The 25,383-nt window shown below is 44.6% G+C and overlaps 1 protein-coding gene across 7 annotated transcripts; it reads left to right on the top strand.

Annotated features, from left to right (window-relative positions):
• Positions 1-1,280: 1,280 nt before the first annotated feature.
• On the top strand, positions 1,281-16,190 carry DPPA4 (developmental pluripotency associated 4). 7 transcript variants are annotated; one of them, XM_055381429.2, is made up of 8 exons: positions 1,281-1,401; positions 5,408-5,753; positions 8,670-8,793; positions 10,622-10,782; positions 10,869-10,919; positions 11,908-12,196; positions 13,607-13,805; positions 14,514-16,190. In XM_055381429.2, exons 2-8 carry the CDS (start codon positions 5,730-5,732, stop codon positions 14,548-14,550), a joined length of 885 nt encoding a protein of 294 aa, XP_055237404.2. In that variant the 5' UTR covers positions 1,281-1,401; positions 5,408-5,729; the 3' UTR covers positions 14,551-16,190. The 7 variants fall into 7 exon arrangements, with proteins under 7 accessions (XP_055237404.2, XP_063560087.1, XP_063560086.1 ...); XM_063704017.1 differs by lacking the exons at positions 1,281-1,401; positions 5,408-5,753 and adding exons at positions 6,708-6,829; positions 8,013-8,072; XM_063704016.1 differs by lacking the exons at positions 1,281-1,401; positions 5,408-5,753 and adding exons at positions 6,708-6,894; positions 8,013-8,072.
• The last annotated feature ends 9,193 nt before the right edge of the window (positions 16,191-25,383 follow it).

Genomic DNA, 25,383 nt, shown 5'->3' with positions numbered 1-25,383 from the left:
TGAAACCCCGTCTCTACTAAAAATACAAAAAATTAGGGGGCGTGGTGGCACATGCCTGTAAGCCCAGCTACTCGGGAAGCTGAAGCAGGAGAATCGCTTGAACCCGGGAGGCGGAGGTTGCGGTGAGCCAATATCTCGCCATTGCACTCCAGCCTGGGCAACAAGAGCGAAACTCCGTCTCAAAAAATAAAAATTAAAAAAAAAAAAAATTAGCCGGGCGTGGTGGCTGGCGCCTGTAATCCCAGCTATTTGGGAAGCTGAGGCACGAGAATCGCTTAAACCCAGGAGGCAGAGGCTGCAGTGAGCTGAGATTGCGCCACTGCACTCCAGCCTGGACTATAGAGCGAGACTCTGTCTCAAATAAAAAATAAAAATAAGATATGAAGGAAGGGAGGAAAGGAGGGAGGGAGGGAAATTGTTTATAAACAAATAGGTTTGGGTTTTCTTGTTTTTGATGATAACCAGATCTATCATCTACCTCCAACTTTTCCCTTTTTAAACAAAAGTTATTAATTAACCTCACGATCTGCCTTACTCCCTAAATTTAATTTTAACTGACTCACCTTTTCCTAAAGTAAAATAACCACTAAAACGGCAATGATTATCCACTATAGGAGATACTACAAGGTAGAATTATTATAAATTAGGTGTGTCAAGTTCTAGTGTACTTGTTAAAATACTAGACTCTTGGACATGGGGAAAGAGGTATTTTCATGCACTGTTATAAATTGGGGAACTCTATATAAATATTAAATAAACCCAGCTTTTGACTCAGCGCTTCTGGAATACACAGCAGAGAGATACAGACAAGGGTTCCCTCCCTCCCCCACAGCCACACCTCCTGCCCCCTCTCTCCATTCTGTTAGACAGGAAACAGTGTTACATATGAATCAATGCTGGTTTGTTTTCTGTAGATGCAGATTAATGACTTTGGAAGACTCACTGCCTCCGGGTAAACTAAAGGACTCATTAATTCAGTTCATTTTACTCAATTAAAAATTTTTTTATAAAAAAAGAAAGTGAAAAGAAAAAGGTGGGCTTAGGGGTGCTGGCCTTTAGTCCCAGCTACTCGGGAGGCTAAAGCTGGAGGATCATGTGAGACCAGGAGTTTCACCTGGGACCAGCCTGGGCAATATAGGGAGACCTCTTAAAAAAAAAAAAAAGGGAAAAGGAAAAATAAAAGAAAACCCAACCAGAATACCCCTAAATCTCTCAAATTCATTCCTCTCCAACTCTTTTTTTTTTTTTTTTTTTTTGTCTTTTTCTTGAAACAAGGTCTCACTATGTCACCCAGACTGGAGTACAGCGGCGTGATCACACTGCAACCTCCACTTCTTGGACTCAAGCGATCCTCCCACCTCAGCCTCTCAAGTAGCTGGCACCCCTGCGCCACCACGCCTGGTAATTTTTTGTATTTTTGGTAGAAATGGGGTTTCACTATATTGCCCAGGCTGGTCTTGAACTCATGAGCTCAAGCGATTCTCCTGCCTCCCAAAGTGCTGGGATTACTGGCATGAGCCACCACGCCCTGCTCTTCTGATCCCAACATGTGCTGTGCCAGACACTGTTTTCTCCAGACACGCCCACAACCCTCTAAGTAAAGGCTATTATTTTCATGACTCTCATTTTATGGATGAGAAAACAAAGAGACCTAACGTTATTGCCCAGGTCACACAGCTAGTGAAGGGGAGGTTGAGGTTTAAATCCTGTCTGGCTAGCTGCTAAAGCCTTACATTTAAAAATCAATCAGTCTGGCCTGGATTTGGTGTCTGTGTTTTTATGTTTTATTTTTATTTTATTTTTTATTTTGAGATGGAGTCTCACACTGTCGCCCAGGCTGGAGTGCAATGGCACGATCTTGACTCACTGCAACCTCCGCCTCCTGGGTTCAAGCAATTCTCCTGCCTCAGCCTCCCCAGTAGCTGGGATTACAGGCATGTGCCACCACGCCCGGCTAATTTTTGTATTTTTAGTAGAGACAGGGTTTCACCATATTGGCCAGGCTGGTCTCGAACTCCTGACCTCATGATCCGCCTGCCTCGGCCTCCCAAAGTGCTGGGATTACAGGCGTGAGCCACCATGCCCGGCCCTGGTGTCTGTGCTCTTAACCACAGTCCACACTTCCTCTCCAGTTGCAAGGCTGCTCAGTAGCCTCCTAACTCACCTTCTGTGCCGACTCTAATCATCCCCACTTCTGTCTCATCGAAGTTGAGAGGGCTTTACAAAATGCTCAGAGTCAGCCCACTCTTACCCACATCTTGAATATTTCAGTAGCTTCCTGTGGTCCTCAACCTAAAGATCAGAAGGCCTACCTATCCTGCTCAGCTCACACTTAACCCCTCCCTCTCTGAGCTCCAGCCCCACTGCTCTTCTTTCAGTCCCTGACCATGCTGAGCTGCCTCAGGAGCGGGGTGCCTTCTCCCTAGGGCCCATCCTTCCCTTCCCCTATTCGGTTAGTTCAGTTCCCCATCTCCTTTAGATCTGATACTTTTCTGACTTCAAAACCCCTGTTGCAGGGCAGGGCAAGGGGCTCATGCCTATAATACAAGCACTTTGGGAGGCCAAGGAGGGAGGCTCACTTAAACCCAGGGATTCGAGACCAGCCTGGGCAACAGTGAGACCTCATCTTTATAAACAAAGCAAAATAAAAACCCCTATTGTAGGCTGTCATACACAGGGAATTATCCTGCTTTGCAAGTGTCATAATTGAACAGTTTGCATTTGTTTTGATTATACATACAAATAAAATACATTTTGAAAGCATGTGGGCTGGGCGTGGTGGCTTACACCTGTAATCCCAGCACTTTGGGAGACCGAGGCAGGTGGAGCACCTGAGGTCAGGAGTTCAAGTGCTTGGTTAACATGGTGAAACCCTGTCTCCATTAAAAATACAAAAATTAGATGGGTGTGGTGGCATGAGCTGGTAGTCCCAGCTACTCTGGAGGCTGAGGCATGAAAATTGCTTAAACCTGGGAGGTGGAGATTGTGCCATTGAACTTCGGTCTGGGTGACAAAGTGAGACTCTCTCTCAAAAAAAAAAAAAAAACACCAAAAATAGCGCTTAATACATTTTTATTCTGTAAGCGAATGGGAGATTTAGTTGTTCAATTATGAATACTTTCTGAAATCAAGATAGAAGTGTAGGCACTGGAATTAAAACATTAAAAATAGCAGTAAAGTTTTTCTTTTGACTACCAAATATTTGTAGGAAATTTTACACACAAAATTAGTTATTTCTCAGAAAACACAATAAACTTAGTTATTCCTACTTTACATTTGAAAAACCAATGCACAAATAGGTTGCACTCTGCCCCAAACTGCCTATAAATTACAACTCCAACAAACCTGACAAAAAGATATTTGACTTTTTTTTTTTTTTTTTTTGCTTTTTTAGGAGGAGAGGGGACAGGGTCTGGCTCTATTGCCCAGGCTGGGGTGCAGTGGCATGATCACAGCTCACTGCAGCCTCAAATTCCTGGGCTCAAGCGATCCTCCTACCTTAGCATCCCGATGGAACTACAGGCACGTGCCACCACACCCAGCTAATTTCTTTTTTTATTTTTTGTAGAGACAGGATTTCACTAAATTGCCCAGGCCGGTCTCAAACTCCTGGGTTCCGGCAATCCTTCCACCTCAGCCCCACCAAATGCTGAGATTACAGTCAGGAGCCACCACCCTCTGCAGACCATATTTGGCTTTTTGCTTACTTCCAGAACTCAGTAATATTATTTCCAGTTATTTCCAAACATTTTAAATAAAATTGTACTCATTCATTTTATGTATAGGATGTCAGCTAACCCATGTTTTAAATGGTTGGTGCAATTCTTTTAGAATTGTGTTCCCAGAAATAGTAGTGGACCCAATAATTTATAAATGATTAACCCCAGCACACACTCCATCTGTTCATACCAAATTAGTTAGTACCTTGCCCAGAATTAGATGTTTCAGTGCCTCAGTTTCTATTTGATTCAGAACTCCAATTATTATGTTTGTTTGTTTGTTTTGAGATGGAGTGTCGCTCTGTCACCCAAGCTGGAGTGTGGGGGCACCATCTCGACTCACTGCAACCTCTGCCTCTCCGGCTCAAGCAATTCTCCTGCCTCAACCTCCTCGGTAGCTGGGATTACAGGCACGCACCACCATGCCCGGCTAATTTTTGTATTTTTAGTAGAGAAGGGGTTCTGCCATTGTTGGCCAGGCTGGTCTCAAAACTCCTGAACTCAAGTGACCTGCCCACCTCAGCCCCCTAAAGTGCTGGGATTACAGGCGTGAGCCACCATGCCCAGCCCAGAACTCCAGTTATTCTGAATGTTACGTTCAATTACACTGACAAAAGAAAGATGATTCCGTTTTATACACTTTATACACAAACCTTAATTAGAAAGTCCTACTGGTGGTTATCAAAGGCTGTGGTAAAGAATTGTTAAATCAAAGCCCTAATATCTCCCAGATGACCTCAACTCACCTGGTTTCCTCTTTGCCGCCTTGGGGGTTGCCCAGTCCACAACCTGCACTTCCTTCTCTATTCCTGGGCTCCGTTTACTTACTTTTTCTGTCCGTGGATTTCTAGCCTGTGAGCAGATTACTAAAACCATTTGGATAAAGACAGTCTCTTATTTATCATTTTAGGTCAAGCAATGAGATGTAGGAAAAAAAAACAACAAAGTAAACCAAAGAACAAAAGAGACTTTGGACCCTGACAAGGGAGGGTTTCAGTCGCACAGCCACTGCTTCCTTCACTTCACATCTCTTGACAATCTGACAGGGAGCACTGATCTGAGGAAGGATTTTTCAAATTATTTTAAGGAGAAAAACTTGAACTTCTTTGGGAGTCAGTAGGTTAGGGGTTCACTTACTGTGCTATTGGAAAAGTTACCAATAAAAATTTATACCAACTTTAGTCATATATAAAATGGGGAACAATAATGACTGAATTTAAAACTCACAATTTGAGATATAAAAAAATACTTGGGCGGGGAGTGGTGGCTCACGCCTGTAATCCCAACACTTTGGGAGGACAAGGCTGGAGAATTACTTGAGGGCAGGTGTTCGAGACCAGCCAGGTCAAAATAGCCAGACCACCCCCACACACACCCCACTTGCCCTCTACAAAGTAAATAACAAATGCTCTATAGACTTTAAAAGCTACTATTATTAGTTCGTTGGCAGATGAAAAGATGCTCGGTATTAGTACAGAGAAACCTGGAGTTTTAGTTGGTTGCGTAACTTACTTAGGAAATGGAATGTATTTGGTACGAGAAAATAGCTTTCTTCAAGCCGCCAGTCTGGTCTCTGAAGTCTACTGTTTCCACAAGTTCCATTATTAAATCCCTTCACACATTCTGCTTAAGTCTCTGGCGACTGTTTGTTTTGTTTGTTTGTTTGTTTGTTTGTTTTTTCCCCGTAGAATCGTTCTGAAGGAGTGCTCAATCTCCCAATGTCTCCGGAACCATACTTTGGATAATTACATTTAAAGTGAACAGAAAAGGGCCAGGAATAGTATTAGTAATTCAACCCAGACAAAAGTCACCCCATGAATAAGAAAGAATGCAATTTTAGCATTTACAAATTGTGGGGGAGGGAACAGAAGTGGGGAAGAAAAGAAGAGGTGAGGTGGAGAGAAAAAGGGTCTTCGGGCGGCAGGAAGTGGGAGGAGACTTTGCAAATAGCAATCTTGGGGCAGGGGCCATTTTGGAAGCATCTTGCGAGGCTCCGCTTCTTCTACAAGTATGGAGAAGGCAAAAGGCAAGGAGGTCAGTACAGTTTTAGTGGATTTGTTTTCTGTCTGTCTTTGTGTTTCTGTCTTCCCTGGGCACTCCTGATTTTTCCTTTAAGGAGAAAATAATGTGCCTTCGAATTTTCTCCTCTTGACTTTTTTTTTTTTTTTTTAAGAGTAAGGCCCAAGAATATGATTGCAGCCTGGTATACTGGAGTGAGTAGACAAGTAAGAAATGAGGTTTTCTAGGTTTAGTTGAGGAGGTTGAGGGTGTCAAAAGATGGGGGGAAAAAAAAAGAGGCCGGGCGCGGTGGCTCACGCCTGTAATCCCAGCACTTTGGGCAGCCGAGGCGGGCGGATCACCTGAGGTCGGGAGTTCGAGACCAGCCTGACCAAAATGGAGAAACCCCGTCTCTACTAAAAATACAAAATTAGCCGGGTGTGGTGGCGCACACCTGTAATCCCAGCTACTCGGGAGGCTGAGGCAGGAGAATCGCTTGAACTCGGGAGTCGGGGGTTGCGGTGAGCCGAGATCGCCCCATTGCACCCCCAGCTTGGGCAACCAGAGCGAAACTCCACCTCAAAAGAAAAAGTTAAAAAATTAGGTTTTCAGGTTTGTGTTTTGGAACAGGGTTTCACTTTTGTCTCCCTGGCTGGAGTGCAGTGGCACCATCACTACTCACTGTAACCGCCCAGGCTCAAGCGATCCTCCCACCTCGGCTTACCAAAGTGCTACTGGGACTGCAGGCGCGCGCCGCTGCTCCCGGCCCGGGTTTTCTGTTTTGAAGAGGTACTTAGTCCTGTCAGAAAGAACTAACTGAATATGGGGGCTAGAGGGAAATGGTAACAGGAGAAAAGGGTGGTAAAGGAAAGATTTTAGGAAGAGGTAATTGAGCTGAGTTTGGAAAAGAATGAAACCCCTTAATTTCCTTTAGACGGACACAGATCCTAAACCGAGCGTGCTGAGAATGAATTCGTCCCCTTTTCCCAGCGTCCTTAGGACCTAGGAGTGATCAGAAGCCAGACATTGGGAACAATGCAGACAGAAACTGAAGGAAGAGAGGATTTAAGACGTTGCACAGGCACTGAACGGCCATATCCGAGCGCTCTCAGGTTCTCTTGACTTGAACTGGGTCATTTTTAACTGTCTCGGGTTTAAGTCTTTTGTGAGGTCCAAAGTGAGTACTTTTTGTAAGGGTTATGCAAATATAGATTTCAAATCAAAATGTAGAACTGCTATAGAGATGTAAAAATGCCATACAAATGTTAATTTGTCCAGTAATCCACCCTGAAAGTGAAGAAAATGATTTAGATTTAGGAGAAATTTTATTATATTAGTTTTTTTTTTTTTTAATGAGTTTGACTCTGTCTCCCAGAGTGGTGTGCAGTAGCCGATCTCGGCTCACTGCAGCCTCTCCTTCCCGGGTTCAAGCGATTCTCCTGACTCAGCCTCTCGATTAGCTGGGATTGCAGGCGCGCACCACCACACCCAGGTAGTTTTTGTATTTTTGGTAGTGACTGACTTTCGATATGTTAGCCAGGCTGGTCTCGAACTCCTGACCTCAATCGGTCAGCCCACCTCGGCCTCCCAAAGTGCCGGGATTACAGGCGTGAGCCACGGAGCCCAGCCTTTATATTTAAATTTTAATTTATATCTAATGTACCCTTAATCTGTGTCTTTATGTTACCTCTGATTCTCAGCTTCTGTGTCTGAGAAGTAATTGTTGCCAGATTGCTATGAGAATTAAATGAATGAAAAAAGGATGGCCAAGGCCAGGCACAGTGGCACACGCCTGTAATCCCAGCACTTTGGGAGGCCGAGGTGGGCGGATCACTTGAGGCCAGGAGTTTGAGACCAGCCTGGCCAACATGGTGAAACCCCCATCTCTACTAAAAATAGAAAAATTCAGCCGGGTGTGGTGGCAGGTGCCTGTAATTCCAGCTAGTGGGGAGGCTGAGGCAGAGAATTGCTTAAACCGGGGAGGCGGAAGTTTTAGTAGATTGGTATTTAGTAGATTGGTCTGGAAGGACCAGGTTAAATAGCACTTGAGGTGAGACTCTTAAGAGTAAGATTTTTAAGGTGTAAGATTTTAAAGTGTAAATAGAAGTAGGGTGGAGGTTGGGGCTGAGGAATGTAACAACTTTGGAAAGGAAAGGAATTATGTGGCTGGAGCTTGGTCAGGGAGAGCAGTGTGAAATAGGAGATAAGTGGCTGGTAGATAATGTTAAAGACAATTACTTTTATGTTAAGAGCAATAAACCACTGAAACTTTTCATAGTGTCACTCTGCCAACAGTGTTAGAAAATTATTTGGAAGGCGTCAAGAATGAAGGCCTGGGGGAAAAAATTCTTCCAGGTGAGAGATGATGGAATATAGTAAGTGAGTTAAGGGCCTCTTTTTTTTTTTTTTTTTGAGAGTCTCATTCTGTCACCCAGGTTGGAGTGCAGTGGTGCAGCCTCTACCTACCTCCCTGGCTCAGGCGATCCTCCTATCTCAGTCTTGAGTAGCTGGACTACAGGCACACACCACCATGCTCAGCTAATTTTGTTTCCTTATGTAGAGGCAAGGTTTCACTATGTTGTTGCTCAGGCTGGTATCCAATTACTGGACTCAAGCAATCCTCTTGCCTTGGCCTCCTATAGCACTCAGACTATAGGCGTGAGCCTACCTAAGCGCTTCTTCCCCCTCAAGGCAGAGCCTGTTTTCTTCTACTCTTGTTTGTATCTGCCTTTTCATGTGCTTTCAAACTGGCTTCGTCCCATTTTTTCCATCATCGTTTCCCAGTCTTGTAAATGAAACTGAGTATTTAAGATGATACCCAGAGGAGAATCCACACTGCCAGTGGAGTCCAGTAACTGCGTTGGTGCCTTAGAAGTGAGTTATCTTGAGGCAGGTAGTGTATGTGTGGTTTGGACACTAGAGGAATGACTGACCAGCTCCTCTGTTCCCCAGTGGACCTCCACAGAGAAGTCGAGGGAAGAGGATCAGCAGGCTTCTAATCAACCAAATTCAATTGCTTTGCCAGGAACATCAGCAAAGAGAACCAAAGAAAAAATGTCTGTCAAAGGCAATAAAGGTAAGAGGTCTTCAAATCCTCAAATCCCACCTTCTCGGGTCTTAGAAGCCAGAGGAATTTTTCTGAAGAAGAAAAACCGGGGAAGAAATTTCCATCGTGTATTGTGCAAATCCTGCACTTCATGGAAGCCAAGCTTAAACTGTTACCTTCCTGAAGCATCTTTTGGTCACCACTGCTCTAACTGATCCCTTCCTATCTTCAGACTTCCACAGCATATTTGGTTCTGCTGATCATTTTTTCCTTCACTTGCTACTTGGAGTTAAGGATTTCAGTGTGCAATGTTTGGGAACAGACAGCTGTAAATTTGAAGACCCATTCTTGAAACTGGACTTCCTATTCTAAAAATAAGTTAGGACAATATCTACCTTTATTAAGCGGTGGGAATGGAGTGTTAAAATTTACATAAGAGTAGTTAAGTGAAGCACTTAGACTATGCCTGAGAAGTAATATGTACAGAGTAAACCCTACTATTAGTGTCATTACAGGCTGGTTTTTTTTTTTTTTTTTTTTTGAGACCAAGACAGGGTGTTGCTCTGTCATCCAGGCTGGAGTGTGGTGGCACCATCTCAGCTCCCTGCAACCTGTCCCTTCCGAGTTCAAGCAGTTCTCCTGTCTCAGCCTCCCAAGTTAGCTAGGATTGCAGGCGTGTGCCACCATGCCTGGCTGATTTTTGTATTTTTAGTAGAGACGGGGTTTCACCATATTGGCCAGGCTGGTTGCAAACTCTTGGCCTCAAGTGATCATCTGCCTTGGCCTCCTAAAGTGCTGGGGTTACAGGTGTGAGGCACCATGCCCAGCCTTAGAAATTTTTATGGTACGATCCCGGCCCACTACAACCTCTGCCTCCCGGGTTCAAACAGTTCTCCTGCCTCAGCCTCCCAAGTAGCTGGGATTACAGGCATGTGCCACCACGCCCAGCTAATTTTTTTTAGTAGAGACGGCGTTTCACCATGTTGACCATGCTGATCTCGAACTCCTGACCTCAGGTTATCCACCCACCTCGGCCTCCCAAAGTGCTGGGATTACAGTGTGAGCCACTGCGCCCAGCCAGAAATCTTTACTGAATGAAGACAAGGTATGTGAGGTGCAGAAGTGGGATGAACAGAAACACAGCAGAGCTAAGGAAACATACCTGCTATGAAACCAGAGTGCTTCCCTGACCTAGGGTGGGCTGGCAGAATTAGGGGTATTAGTGGTTGCCTGTGTAGCATTGTCAGGTGTTGATTTTGCTCTGGGGGTAGAGGACACCACTGAGTATGATCTCAAGTCTAAGACAGCGGTAATTCCCCTGGGATGGAAGTGCAATCTCCGCTGCCACCACCTGGATTCTGTGGATTAAGGGGCTCACAAAGGAGCAAGTGTACCTGAGTAGTGGGGAAATTTAGGAATAAAACTGGGTTTTAGAAGTGGTAAATCCTAGGTTTGAGAGGGATTGGACTATTAACTAAAAGTGATTTTAGGCTGGGCGCGGTGGCTTAGGCCTGTAATCTCAGAACTTTGGGAGGCCTAGGTGGGCAGATTGCAAGGTCAGGAGTTCGAGACCAGCTTGGCCAACATGGTGAAACCCCATCTCCACTAAAAATACAAAAAATTAGCTGGGCGTGGTGGTGGGCATCTGTAATCCCAGCTACTCAGGAGGCTGAGGCAGGAGAATCACTTGAACCCACGAGGCGGAGGTTGCAGGGAGCCAAGATCGCGCCACTGCGCTCCAGCCGGGCGACAGAGCGAGATTCTGTCTCAAAAAAGAAAAAAAAAGTGATTTTACTTTTGAAATTCAGAAAGGCTACACAAAGATAATTACTACTAATTTGATTCCATTCTCCTTCAGTGCTCTGCCCTAAGAAAAAGGCAGAGCACACTGACAACCCCAGACCTCAGAAGAAGATACCAATCCCTCCATTACCTTCTAAACTGCCACCTGTTAATCTGATTCACCGGGACATTCTGCGGGCCTGGTGCCAACAATTGAAGCTGAGCTCCAAAGGCCAGGTGAGGTCCCAGGCTGGGGACGGTGCTGCTGGGAGGAAAGGTAGGAACCTTATTTGCCTTACTAACTCAGTTTTCTATTGTCTTAGAAATTGGATGCATATAAGCGCCTGTGTGCCTTTGCCTACCCAAATCAAAAGGTAACTTTTTAAAGGATGGACGTTTCAATGCTTATCCTAATTACCTATTGTAGCCTCAAAAGTGAGTAAAGGAACTGTCTTAGCCTCACCTTGTTCCTCCACCCCTAGTTCTAAGAAAGAACAATATTTTCCATCTCTACTTCTCTTTTTTTTCTTTCTTTCTTTCTTTCTTTTTTTTTTTTTTGAGACAGAGTCTCGCACTGTCACCCAGGCTGGAGTGCAGTGGCACCATCTCGGCTCACTGCAACCTTCACTTCCCGGGTTCAAGCAATTCTCCTGCCTCAACCTCCAGAGTAGCTCGGATTACAGGCGCCTGCCACCACGCCTGGCTGATGTTTGTATTTTTAGTAGAGGTGGGGTTTCACTATGTTGGTCATGTGGTCTCGAACTCCTGACCTCAGGTGATCCACCCACTTCGGCCTCCCAGAGTGCTGGGATTACAAGCGTGAACCACTGCGCCTGGCCAGCAATTTTCTTTTTTTCTATTTTTTTCTTTTCTTTTCTTTTCTTTTTTTTTTTTTTTTTTTTTGAGACAGGGTCTCCCTCTGTCACTTAGACTGCAGTGCAGGCTGACTGCAACCTCTGCCTCCCTGGTTCAAGTGATGCCCCTGTCTCAGCCCCTGGAGTAGCTGAGATTACAGGCATGAGCCACCATGCCTGGATAATTCTTGTATTTTTAGTAGAGATGGGGTTTCACCATGTTGGCCAGGCTGGTCTCGAACTCCTGACCTCAAGTGTTTCACCCACCTTGGCCTCCCAAAGTGCTGGGATTACAGACCTGAGCCACTGGGTGGCCAACTGAGCAATTTTCAAGAAGACAGTACATTGTTATTAACTATGTATAGTTACCAACTTGTACAATAGCTCTCTTGAACCTAGTCCTCCTAAGTGAAACTTTGTATTTGATCAAGAGCTCCTTAACCCTTAGGCCATTTTTGTTAGAATTTTAATCTGTATTTTTATCTTTATTATTTAACCCTTTTTGTAGGATTTTCCTAGCACAGCAAAAGAGGCCAAAATCCGGAAATCACTGCAAAAAAAATTAAAGGTGGAAAAGGGGGAAACGTCCCTGCAAAGTTCTGAGACACATCCTCCTGAAGTGGCTCTTCCTCCTGCGGGGGGGCCGCCTGCCCTGGAAAATTCCACTGCTCTCCTTGAGGGAGTTAATACAGTTGTGGTGACAACTTCTGCCCCAGAGGCTTTGCTGGCCTCCTGGGCGAGAATTTCAGCCAGGGCGAGGACGCCAGAGGCAGTGGAATCTCCACAAGAGGCCTCTGGTAAGCACAACATGAAGAGCTTATTCTGGTCCAACGGGGAAATAAGCTTAGTAGATATTAATCACTGGTACATTTTAGGGTATATCAAAATCCCTTTGAGGGCCGGTGATTCCTGGACCCTGCCCACAGAGTTTCTGATGCAGGTCTAGGGCAGGACCTGAGCATTTGCATTTCTTTTTTTTTTTCCCCCCTTTTTTTTTTTGAGACAGTTTCTCCCTTGTTGCCCAGGCTAGAGTGTAGTGGCACGATCTCAGCTCACCGCAACCTCCACCTCCCAGGTTCAAGCAGTTCTCCTGCCTCAGCCTTCCTGAGTAGCTGGGATTACAGGCATGTGCCACCATGCCCGGCTAATGTTGTGTTTTTAGTAGAGATGGGGTTTCTCCATGTTGGTCAGGCTGGTCTCGAACTCCCGACCTCAGATGATCCTCCCACCTTGGCCTCCCAAAGTGCTGGGATTACAGGCGTGAGCCACCGTACCTGGCAAGAGTTTGCATCTCTTAACAGTTTCCCAGGCAGTACTAAGGATGCTGGTCTGGGGACCACAGTTTGAGAACCACTGCTCTAAATTATTGATGGCATCAGAAGGGGATAGCAGTCTGGTTTTCTTTCTTTACCCTTTAAGCAATTTAAATTAAAGGCAAGGTCTAAAATTAATTGCCTGCAACTGAGCCCCAGAATGGCATTAATAAGTTATTTAAAATATTTCCCAGCATTTTCATTGTAAAATGGGTAATACCTACCTTATATGTTGGAAGAATTACAGAAAATACAACAAAAGAAGACAAACTGCTTAGCATAATCCAATGTGTGTTAAGAGCTGAGACCCCTGAGCTTATTTCATGAAGCCCTTTCCAGACACTCTGGGTTAGTCTTTCTACCATCTGCCCACCTACAACTATACTACTTCCAACTAGATTTTTAAGTTATAACAGGAACCGTCTTGTATGCTTTTTGTTTTGTTTTGCTTTTGATAAGGAGTCTCGCTCTGTCACCCAGGCTGGAGTGCAGTGGTGCAATCTTGGCTCACTGCAAGCACCGCCTCCCTGGTTCACGCCGTTCTCCTGCCTCAGCCTCCTGAGTAGCTGGGATTACAGGGCCCCGCCACCACGCCTGGCTAATTTTTTGTATTTTTAGTAGAAACGGGGTTTCACTGTGTTAGCCAGGATGGTCTCGATCTCCTGACCTCGTGATCCACCCGCCTCGGCCTCCCAAAGTGCTGGGATTTACAAGCGTGAGCCACTGCGCCCAGCTTGTATGCTTTTCTCAAGGAGAACAGAATAGAGAAGAGGTTAAGTTAGGATTTCAGGGTTCACATCTTGGAGCTGGTCAATCAAGGGTGACGGGCCATAATGCAGTCTTACATCAGTATGTCATCCTGGTGTGTGGGTACCTGTCTCTTTCCTTTGCCAGGTGTCAGGTGGTGTGTGGTCCATGGGAAAAGTCTCCCTGCAGACACAGATGGTTGGGTTCACCTGCAGTTTCATGCTGGTCAAGCCTGGGTTCCAGAAAAGCAAGAAGGGAGAGTGAGTGCACTCTTCTTGCTTCCTGCCTCCAATTTTCCACCCCCGCACCTTGAAGACAATATGTTGTGCCCCAAATGTGTTCACAGGTAATTACCTGATGCTTTTCTACAAACTAAAAGTGGGTGCCGGATTTTCAATTGCAGAAAGTTAAGATATACATTAATCTTAAATAGCCAGGTATTTCAAGCTCAAATTGTCAGTAAAGAGTTTCAAGAAAATTATTACTCAGTTAAGTTTATCCCCAGGAAAAAGAAAGCATTTATGTGTCAGGGTTTAATGCTTCTACCTGGAGACACAGAATTCTGGGAGCAACAAACATTATATAATTACTGTATTCAAAGTGTATGCCCTACACAGAAATAATGACTAGCAAAAAACCTCTTCCTTTAAGTAGCCTACAGTCTTAATGGGGATGGTGGGCATGTAAACACTTAGAATAACATGATGAATATCAAAGAAGAGGATAATCTCTCTATGCCAAGCAAGTTGAAGAGAACTGAGGAGGTCACTTTGGGTAGGTAGTCCTTTAATGACATACTTGGGTGTTTGGGAAAGTGATGAAAAGAGCCCCTCCAAGGCCTCTTGTCCATGGTTGGCACAAGTCAGGGAACATATTACAGAGGCATGATAACTTGGCTGATGATCTTCATTCTTGAATGACAGGATCACAGGCTTGCTACCTATGATCCTAAAGTTGTAAGGGTAATTTCAACAGCATTCCAGCAGCGGGTTTCTTGGCTATTTTTAATATTTCTTCATTCTTTTTAAAAACAAATATTTTATTTGCTTTATAGGAACAAGGTCTTAATAAAAAGCCTCCAATGGGAATAGAATATCAGGAAAAAGGCCACATCTATGGTAATTAATGGCAGAAAAGCTGGAGAGTTGGATTCTGCGGTGCTGCTGACAGGTGAACTCTGGTCCTCTGCACCTGTTTATGGGCCATGCAGACTGGTGGGGTGGCAGATGTTAGCCTAAGACCCCTAGCAGTGCCTGTTGCTTTGTGAGTGGAGATAGAGACTCTTACATTTAAAAATGGAAAAACATTTCACAAATTACCATAAATTGTAGTAAATATGTAGAAAAACTCATTCATACTACTTTTCTAAAATAGACATGACTTCAGCAGCAGCTTTTTTTTTGTTGTATTTTGAGACAGTGTCTCACTGTTGCCCAGGCTGGAGTGCAGTGGTGCAATCTCAGTTCAGTGCAATCTCCGCCTCCTGGGTTCAAATGATTCTCCTGCCTCAGCCTCCTGAGTAGCTAGGTATAGGCACCTGCCACCACACCCAGCTAATTTTTTGTATTTTTAGTAGAGATGGGGTTTCACCATGTTGGCCAGGTTGGTCTCAAACTCCTGGACTCAAGTGATCACCCTCCTCAGCCTCCCAAAATGCTGGGACTATGGGCATGAGCCCCTGTGCCTGACCTTCAACAGCTCTTTTAAGTGAGTTCTTCAGCTAAGCATTGTGATGGACTTGAGTAAAATGGTAGTTGGCTCTTGTGCTCAATTTTCTCTTCCTCTGAACACTGACTACTTTAGGAGCTGCTTCATTCCAATTGCAATTTCATAAAACGTAAAGTATTTTAAGGCAAAGAAAGGCTGTTAATTCCCTCCCTCCCCCAAACACATGATTTTTAATATTCTAAACAATGTTTTTCAAAGTTCTCTTAATAACCTGAGATTTCTATGGTTTGACTCCAGGATCAAAACACAAGGGACTTTGTATTATTTCACTTATAATTGTTTTGTATATTTCTGGAGTTTAAAATGTTTAAGGTTGCTTCCCACTCATAAATACGTAATATATTGAACTTAAAATGTGTTTATTAACCGATTCTCCATAAATAAAAATAAGATGTGTATGTAAAATAATTCATCTGTTGTATTTAGAGAACCATATTCATTGCATGCAAATTTTATTGTTAGTGTTCTTAACTCAAGTAGGAGTAAACCAAAAAGTGTGATTTTTCTTTTGTATGACTCGTTTGTTCTTTATTAGTTGGTGGTATGGGTTGGATCATTTGTTTTTAAAACTACTTAGGTATGATTCACATACAAAAAGCTGTACATATTTAATGTATCCTATTGTGTAATTAATTTTTAATTTTTTTGTGTGCTTCCTAAATTTATAGTCCTGCAAGTCTGGGAACAGATCTGTTTTTCACTTATCCTGATTTAATGACAGTTTCCAACATTGTTTTGTTATTACAAGTAGGGGATTTTTTTTTTTTTGCCCCTTTAATGAAGATACTAAAAATAATGCACTGGAAGGAGTGGAAGAGTTGGAAAATTTGTAACCAGCATAATACAGGTGTAATAGGTTTGGGAAAGAATCCTCAAAAAATGTTAAAGCAAGGGAGGAAAGTTTGTTGAGAAGCAAGATGTTCTTCTCTCCTGCCACCCCCCCCCCATTGGTTGTTGGTGGTCAGAATTATTCAGTGTAATAAATAATAGACATTTTTTCTTACACTATGTGTATTGTTCGTTTTGTTTCCTTTTTAAACTTCTCCCCTACTTTATTTGGATGGGTCAAGTTTCTGTTCTGTTTCCTTCCTTTCTATTAATTTGGAAATGTCCTTGGCTTTACGATTCTGCTTGTAGATACTTCCCTGTTTCTAACACATTTCAATAAACTTAAATTTCTCTATATACAAAATAAATTAATAATTGGAGTCTACCAGTAAGACAGTTTATTTACTCATCTTCCTGCCCCAGCAAGATAAAACCTTAAGGTTACATACTTGCCAAATCACCCTAATTTTCACAGGCCTCCCCCAAAGTTCCTATCAATCACATTCAGTCCCCCACTCTCTGTCTCCCTGCTATGCTCCCAGATTACTAAGAGGAAGACAGTTGGAGCTATAAACTCCCTGTGTCTCAGATGAGTTCCCTGGCAGAGGCATGACATCTTGCTGTTTTGAGGGGAGCTGAGAGAAGAAGTTTATGTTCCCAATTTACCATCTGGATGTTAAGATAACTTGTACAAATAGGTCTGTGCCCACATTGTATCTGGTGTGGGAAACCTGGAGCCAGCCTTGCAAATTTCTCTTGGCTCCAAAGGGACATGGCAGCTTCCAAGGGTAAACGTTGGTCAGGGCTTCTGAACACATTGTTGATGGAAATAAAATTTCTACATTTTGGCACGATGGGGCTTACTGACGTAAAAATTGGAATTTGGCTACAGCCACTTTAACCAAGGATTCCAACTTAGCACCACCAGGAATGTTACAAACTAAAATGTCTTTTCTGATAAACAATGGGAAGTACACAATATCATTGCCAAAAATATAATGTAAATCTAATGAGGAAACAATTAGTCCTGATTACACCTGTTGTCTCAGGCTAATTAAGTGAGTCTACCTTGCTTTGAATGACACTTAGACATAGCCATATGTGAAGAGCCACAGGGGCCAGGGACAGTGGCTCACGCCTGTTATCCCAACACTTGGGAGACTGAGGCTGGCAGATGACTTGAGCCCAGGAGTTCAAGACCAGCCTGAGCAACATGTTGAAACCCTTTCACCAAAGTACAAAAATTAGCCCACTGTGGTGGCCTGTGGACTGTAGTCCCAGCTACTCGGGTGGCTGAGATGGCAGGATTGCTTGAGCTGGAGGTTGAGGCTGCAGTGAGCCATGATTGCACCACTGCCCTTACAGCCTGGGCAGCAGAGCAGAGACCCTGCCTCAAAAAAAAAAAAAGGGCCAGGTGCGGTGGCTCACACCTGTAATCTCAGCACTTTGGGAGGCCGAGGCGGGCGGATCACGAGGTCAAGAGATCGAGACCATCCTGGCTGACAAGGTGAAACCCCGTCTCTACTAAAAATACAAAAATTAGCCAGGCGTCTGTAGTCCCAGCTACTCGGGAGGCGGATCTTGCAGTGAGTAACGAGAGGACAATCTCTGTATTCAAAAAAAGCTAAAATTGGCCGGATGCGGTGGCTCACACATGTAATCCCAGCATTTTGGGAGGCCGAGGGGGGTGGATCACCTGAGGTTGGGAGTTCAAGGCCAGCCTGACCAACATGGAGAAACCCTGTCTCTACTAAAAACACAAAAATTAGCCGGGCGTGGTGGCACATGCCTGTAATTCCAGTTACTCAGGAGGCTGAGGCAGAAGAGTTGGTTGAACCCGGGAGGCAGAGGTTGCGGTGAGCCAAGATCACGCCATTGCACTCCAGCCTGGGCAACAAAAGCAAAACTCCATCTCAAAAAAAAAAAAAAATTAGCTGGGTGTCGTAGCACATGCCTATAATCCTAGCTACTTAGGAGGCCGAGACAGGAGGGTCACTTGAACCTGGGAGGCGAAGGTTGCAGTGAGCCAAGATTGTGCCTCTGCACTCCAGCCTGGGCAATAGACTGAGACTCTGTCCCACACACACAAAAAGGGCCAGGTGCAGTGGCACACACCTGTAATCCCAACAATTTGGGAGGCCCAGTGGGGCGGATCACCTGAGATCCGGAGTTTGAGACCAGCCTAGCCAACATAGTGAAACCCTGTCTCTACCAAAAATACAAACTAGCTGAACGTGGTGGCACACACCTGTAATCCCAGCTACTTGGGAGGCTGAAGCAGGAGAATCGCTTGAGCCCGGGAAGCAGAGGTTGCAGTTAGCCAAGATCCCGCCATTGCACTCCAGCCTGGGCAAAAATAGCGAAACTCCATCTCAAAAAAAAAAAGTTTTCCATGAAATGTGACAGTGATTCTCATTTAGTCCCCAAACCAGGAGCATCCATATTAGCCTGGAACTTTGAAATGCATATTACTTCATCTCAGACCTACTGAATGACACAGGGCGTGGTTCAGCAATGTGTTTTCGCAAGTCCTGCAGAAGAGTGTAAGAATTGCTAATCTTGGTGATAAAAAGTAAAGCTGGTTTTCCAAAGGGTGGAAGTAATGGGAATTGACTGGAAGAGCCCCAAAGGAATTTTTCTGGTGATAGAAATATTTTCTGTCTTGATTGGGGGAATTGGCTAATCATTTATTTTATTTTATTTTATTTTGTTTTATTTTATTTTATTTTATTTTTGACATAGTGTTTCTTGTTGCCCAGGCTGGAGTGCAATGGCTCAATCTTGGCTGACCGCAACCTCCGCCTCCCAGGTTCAAGTGATTCTCCTGCCTCAGCCTCCCGAGTAGCTGGGATTACAGGCGTGTGCCACCACTCTCTGCTAATTTTTTGTATTTTTAGTAGAGACAGAGTTTCTCCCTGTTGGTCAGGCTAGTCTCGAACTCGACCTCAGGTGATCCGCCCGCCTCGGCCTCCCAAAGTGCTGGGATTACAGGCGTGAGCCACCACACCTGGCCTGGCTACTCATTTTTTAAAGCTCATTACAGTGTACACTCCAGATCTGTGCATTTCACTCTAAATTTTATCACAAAGGAGAAAAAATGGTTAGTTTGGAAATTAAAGAGGAAATAGTCTGTGTCACATAACTCTACCCCTAATATTTCTGTACATGTCAGAGCTACAGATTGAAAGAAGTCTTGTTTATCTCCATGGTAGATATCAAGGAGGAGGACCACAATACATCAGGGGGTTTATAACACCAAGGAGGGTTCTAAAGAGGTAAACAGACTGGACAAGAATTCCTCCCCATTCCAGAACTCATGCAGCTCTAACTAGAATGCAAAGGTTAAGAACTTTCTACATTCTGCCCTTCCTTCAAACTCCTGTTTCAGGCTGGGTGTGGTAGCTCACGCCTGTAATGATTCTCCTTCCTCAGCCTCCCAAGTAGCTGGGATTACAGGTGCGTGCCACCACACGCAGCTAATTTTTTGTATTTTTAGTAGAGATGGGGTTTCACCATGTTAGCCAGGATGGTCTCCATCTCCTGACCTCATAATCCGTCTGCCTTGGCCTCCCAAAGTGCTGGGATTACAAGCATAAGCCACCGAACTTGGCCTTTTTTTTTTTGAAACGGAGTCTCACTCTGTCACCCTGGCTGGAGTGCAGTGGCGAGGTCTTGGCTCACTGCAACCTCAGCCTCCCAGGTTCAAGCCATTCTCCTGTCTCAGCCTCCTGAGTGGCTGGGATTACAGGCATGTGCCACTGGGCCCGGCTTTTTTTTTCTTGAGATGGAGTCTTGCTCTGTTGCCCAAGCTGGAGTGCAATGGCGTGATCTCGGCTCACCACAACCTCCGCCTCCCGGGTTCAAGTGATTCTACTGATTCAGCCTCCTGAGTAGCTGGGACTACAGGTGCACACCACTAGGCCCAGCTAATTTTTGTATTTATAGTACAGATGAGGTTTCACTATGTTGGCCAGACTGGTGTCGAACTCCTGACCTTGTGATCCGCCGGCCTTGGCCTCCCAAAGTGTTGGGATTACAGGCCTGAGCCACCTCGCCCAGCTAGTTTTTGTATTTTTAGTAGAGACGGGGTGCCACCATCTTGGCCAGGCTGGTCTTGATCTCCTGACCTAGTAATCCACCCACCTTGGCCTCCCAAAGTGCTGGGATTACAGGCTTTAGCCACCACGCCTGGCCCCAGTGATCTATTTTTCGTTTTAATTATTTGGCTTTTTCGTGATGTTGTAAAAATGTAATGAGCCTGAGTTCTTTAATTTAACATAATGTATTTGAGACTGATACATGTTTTTGCATGTATCATTAGTTTGCTCCTTTTCATTAATGAATAGTGCTATTCCATTTTGTGGAGGTACCACAGTTTGTGAACCCTTCACCACTTGAAGGATATTTGGTTATTTTTAGGTTTTGATGATTACAACTAAGTCTTCTATAAACCTCTCTGTAATCTGTTGTTTGAATATTGAAGTTTCACTCATTTGGGCTAAATACTCAAGGAAGGAGATTGCTGGGCCATATATTAAGTGTACATTTAGCTTGACAAGACACTGCCAAACTGTTTTCCAAACTGACTGTGCCATACTGTATTTTCACTGAAATATATGAGATGCGGCTGGGCGCAGTGGCTCATGCCTGTAATCCCAGCACTTTGGGAGGCCGAGGCGGGTGGATCACCTGAGGTTGAGAGTTCAAGACCAGCCTGACCAACATGGAGAAACCCTGTCTCTACTAAAAATACAAAAATTAGCTGGGCGTGGTGGTACATGTTTGTAATCCCAGCTACTAAGGAGGCTGAGCCAGGAGAATCGCTTGAACCTGGGAGATGGAGGTTGTGGTGAGCCGAGATCACGCGATTGCATTCCAGCCTAGGCAACAAGAATGAAACTCCGCCTCAAAAAAAAAAAAAAAAAAAAAACCCAACCAGAGTTGCTCCACTTTTATCTATTATATATTGGTGTTCCATAAACATCTATTTTTGTAGAACATATTTCTCTGGCCGGGCTTGGTGGCTCACGCCTGTAATCCCAGCACTTTGGGAGGCCGAGGCGGGCGGATCACGAGGTCAGAAGATGAAGACCATCCTGGCTAACATGGTGAAACCCCATCTGTACTAAAAATACAAAAAATTAGCCTGGGGTGGTGGCGGGCGTCTGTTAGTCCCAGCTACTCGGGAGGCTGAGGCAGGAGAATCGCTTGAACCCGGGAGGCGGAGCTTGCAGTGAGCCAAGATTGCGCCATTGCACTCCAGCCTGGGCGACAGAGCGAGACTCTGTCTCAAAAAAAAAAAAAAAGAACATATTTCTCTGATTTAGAAAGTGTTAGCTGGGTGTGTTGCCATGAGCATGTTGTCCCAGCTATTGGGGAAGCTGAGGCAAGAGGATCACTTGAGCCCAGGAGTGAGAGGCTGCAGTGAGCCCTGATCATACCATTGCACCCCAGTCTGAGCAACAGAGTGAGATCCTATCTCAAAATAAACAAATAAATAAAAGCTATTTTGAAAAAAGGTAAGATTAAATTTAAAAAAATAAAAATGATTTTGAAAGCACTTATCTAAATGAGAAATACAATGCATTTTTATTTACCTTACAATATAGAAAATAAAGTATGTATTTGAATAAAGTAATGCATTTTTGTCGGGCGCGGTGGCTCACGCCTGTAATCCTAGCACTTTGGGAGGCCAAGACGGGCAGATTACCTGGGGTCAGGAGTTCAAGACCATCCTGGCCAACATGGTGAAACCCTGTCTCTACTAAAATACAAAAACTAGCTGGGCATCATGGCGGGTGCCTGTAATCCCAGCTACTTGGGAGGCTGAGATGGGAGAGTCTCTTGAACCTGGGAGATGGTGGTTTCAGTGAGCTGAGATGGCGCCACTGCACTCCAGCCTGGGCAGCTGAGACTCCTTCTCAAAAAATAAAAATTAAAAAAAAAAAAAGTAATGCATTTTTATTTCAGGACTATTGTCTATTATTGGAATAAATAAGAAAAAAAGTATTCAGAAAAGATTTTTTTTTTTTTTTTTTTTTTTTTTTTTTTTTTTGATACAGAGTCTCGCTCTGTCCCCCAGGCTGGAGTGCAGTGGCCCGATCTCAACTCACTGCAAGCTCCGCTTGCTGGGTTCACACCATTCTCCTGCCTCAGCCTCCTGAGTAGGTGGGACTACAGGCGCCCACCACCACACCCAGCTAATTTTTTGTATTTTTAGTAGAGACGGGGTTTCACCTTGCAGGATGGTCTGGATCTCCTGACCTCGTGATCCGCCCGCCTCAGACTCCCAAAGTGCTGGGATTACAGGCGTGAGCCACTGCGCCCGGCTGAAAAGACTTTTTTGAAGGTTGTTTTTAATAGTTCAGCCCCCTGTAAGTGGCTGTTTTAAGCTTTGAAGTATACGTACACTAATTCCCAAACTAAAATTGGTGGTATCTGTTTTAGAGTTATTTTAGGGGCCTAATGAAGAGCCTTCTATGAACTGGACACTTTACTGAGCCCCATGGGAATAAGGATGTGTCTGAGAACTTCAGAGTGCCACAGTCTGGTAGAAATAGTCACATCAGTCTGTGATAAGTATTTACACCAAATCCTTTACCAGCAGCAAAGAAACAGACATCTGCTATACAACAGAGTTGGGTGGGAAGGGGTAGAAATGTGGAGGTTCAGGCAATATTAATAACCCTAGCATTGGCCGGATGTGGTGGCTCACACCTGTAATCCCAGCACTTTGGGAGGCCGAGGCAGGCGGATCACCTGAGGTCGGGGGTACGAGACCAGCCTAGCCAGCATGGTGAAACCCCATCTCTACTAAAAATACAAAAATTAGTTGGGTGTGGTGGCAGGCGCCTGTAATCCCAGCTACTCGGGAAGCTGAGGCAGGAGAATTGCTTGAACCCGGGAGGCAGAGGTTGCAGTGAGCGAAGATCACACCATTGCACTCCAGCCTGGGCAACAGAGCGAGACTCCGTCTCAAAAAAAAAAAAAAAATAGGCCAGGTGCGGTGGCTCAGGCTTGTAATCCCAGCACTTCGGGGGGCCGAGGTGGGCGGATGACGAGGTCAGGAGTTCGAGGCCAGCCTGGCCAACACAGTGAAACCCCATCTCTACCAAAAATACAAAAATTATCTGGGCATGGTGGCAGGCACCTGTAACGCCAGCTATTCGGGAGGCTGAGGCATGAGAATCACTTGAACCCGGGAGGTGGAGTTTGCAGTGAGCCGAGATGGTGCCACTGCACTCCACCCTGGGCGACAGAGCTAGACTCAGTCTCGAGAAAACAACAACAACAAAAACCTCTAGTATTGATTGAGCTTCTCTTCTGAGCCAGAGTGCAAGGCTCTGAAAGGTGACTGAAACCAACCTGGCCATTGCTGTCATAGAACCTGCTAATTGAGGAGATGAAATTACTGTAAGATTCCAAATACATACAAAATTACAGATTCAAATGATTTTTTTTTTTGAAGGACTAGAATGACAGAATGACAAGAGGAATCTCTTTTAGGGTTACTCTTAAGAAATGCATTTAAGCTTAAAGAACGAGGCGTCAGATGAGTGAAGAGGGACAGAAATAATATTTTTCTTAAAAACTTAAAAGAGCAGGCTCAGCGTGGTGGCTCACACCTGTAATCCTGACACTTTGGGAGACCAACGCGGGAGACTGCTTGAGCCCGGGAGAGACCAGCTTGGGCAACATAGTGCGACCCCGTCTGTACAAAAAAATAAATTTAGACAGGCGCAGTGGCACATGCCTGTAGCCATGGCTACTCAGAAGGCTGAGGTGGGAGGATCTCTTGAGCCCAGCAGGTAAAGGCTGTAGTGAGCTGTGGTCGCACCACTGTACTCCAGCCTGGGCAACAGAAGCTAGAACAGACTAAAGGGTAAAACAAGAACTGGCAAAATTCAAATAGGAAACTATAGGAAATTCACACAATTATTTCAACAATAACAACAACGAATTGTAAGAGGTAAGAAGTGGAAGCTGTATGCGATGGCATGTGCCTGTTATCCCAGCTACTCAGGAGGCTGAGGCAGGAGGATTGCTTGAGCCCAGGAGTTCAAGCCCAGCCTGTGTAACATAGTGAGATCCTAAAATAAATAAATAAAAACAGATGGAGATAACTTATAAAGAAAAATTTAAGGCCTATTTCAATTTATCACAGACCTTGATTGGACGCTGATTCAAACAGATTGTTAAAAACAAGAAAATGAGGGAAGAGAAAGATATATAAGATAAATGGAGTTTTTTTTTTTTTTTTTTTTGAGATCCACCACCTGGGTTCAAGCAATTCTCCTGCCTCAGCCCCCACCAGTAGCTGGAACTACAGGTGCGTGCCACCATGCCTGGCTAATTTTTGTATTTTTGGTACAGACAGGGTTTCTCCATGTTGGCCAGCTGGTCTCAAACTCCTGACATCAGGTAATCCACCTGCCTTGGCCTCCCAAAGTGCTGGGATTACAGGCGTGAGCCACGGTGCCCAGCCAGATAATTGGAGTTTTGAATACTGCTGGATATTTGAACATAACATATATTTGAATACTTTGATAATATTAAATGATTTTTTAAATTATGTTTAGATGTAAAAAGGATATCGTAGTTATAATAGGAACGAAGTATTTTTTCCCCCAGGATTTATTTATTTATTTATTGAGACAGCCTCACTGCACCCTTGGGCTCCTGGCCTGAAGGGATCCTCTGACCTCAGCCCCCTGAGTAGCTAGGACCACAGGCATGTCTCACCACACCCACACGCCCGGTTATTTTATTTTTATTTTCATTTTTATTTTTTTGGTAACAATGAGATCTCACTATCTTGCCGAGGCTGGTCTCATACTCTTGGGCTCAAGTGTTCCTGCCACCTCGGCCTCCTGATGTGCTGAGATTACAGGTGTGAGCCATGGCACCGGCCTTTTCCCTGAATTTATGAACGAAATCATAGGCGATCTGGCACTTGTTTCAAAATAACCCATGGAGGAGGAATGGACGGCAATTTAGATGTAACCAGACTGGCTGTAAGTAAATTACTATGACAAAAAGTAGACACACTTTTGTACATGTTTGAACCTTCCCATAATAAAACATTCTCAAAAAGCTGGGGAAAAAACCCCAGGAAAACAAATAAGATGATTTTTTTTTTTGGGGGGGGGGGGGGGACCAGAGTCTTTCTCTGTCGCCCAGGCTGGAGTGCAGTGGCGTGATCTTGGCTCACTGCAATCTCCACCTCCTGGGTTCAAGCGATTCTCGTGCCTCAGACTCCCGAGTAGCTAGGGAGTCTGTTCCCTGTTTGTATTGACTACTTCCACAACTGGTAAGCTCTTCCTCAAAAAGTGTAATCTTCTCTAAAGTTTCCCTAAGCTATTCCGATA

This window comes from Gorilla gorilla, chromosome 2 (assembly GCF_029281585.2).
Source record: "Gorilla gorilla gorilla isolate KB3781 chromosome 2, NHGRI_mGorGor1-v2.1_pri, whole genome shotgun sequence".
Classification (NCBI taxonomy): domain Eukaryota; kingdom Metazoa; phylum Chordata; class Mammalia; order Primates; family Hominidae; genus Gorilla; species Gorilla gorilla.
This window is presented reverse-complemented; position numbering and strand designations above follow the sequence as displayed.

Coding starts and splice junctions, on each gene's coding strand:
- DPPA4 (XM_055381423.2), top strand. CDS start 8,529: ATGATACCCAGAGGAGAATCCACACTGCCAGTGGAGTCCAGTAACTGC. Junction 8,592..8,669: donor ACTGCGTTGGTGCCTTAGAA/GTGAGTTATCTT, acceptor TCTGTTCCCCAG/TGGACCTCCACAGAGAAGTC. Junction 10,783..10,868: donor AGCTGAGCTCCAAAGGCCAG/GTGAGGTCCCAG, acceptor CTATTGTCTTAG/AAATTGGATGCATATAAGCG.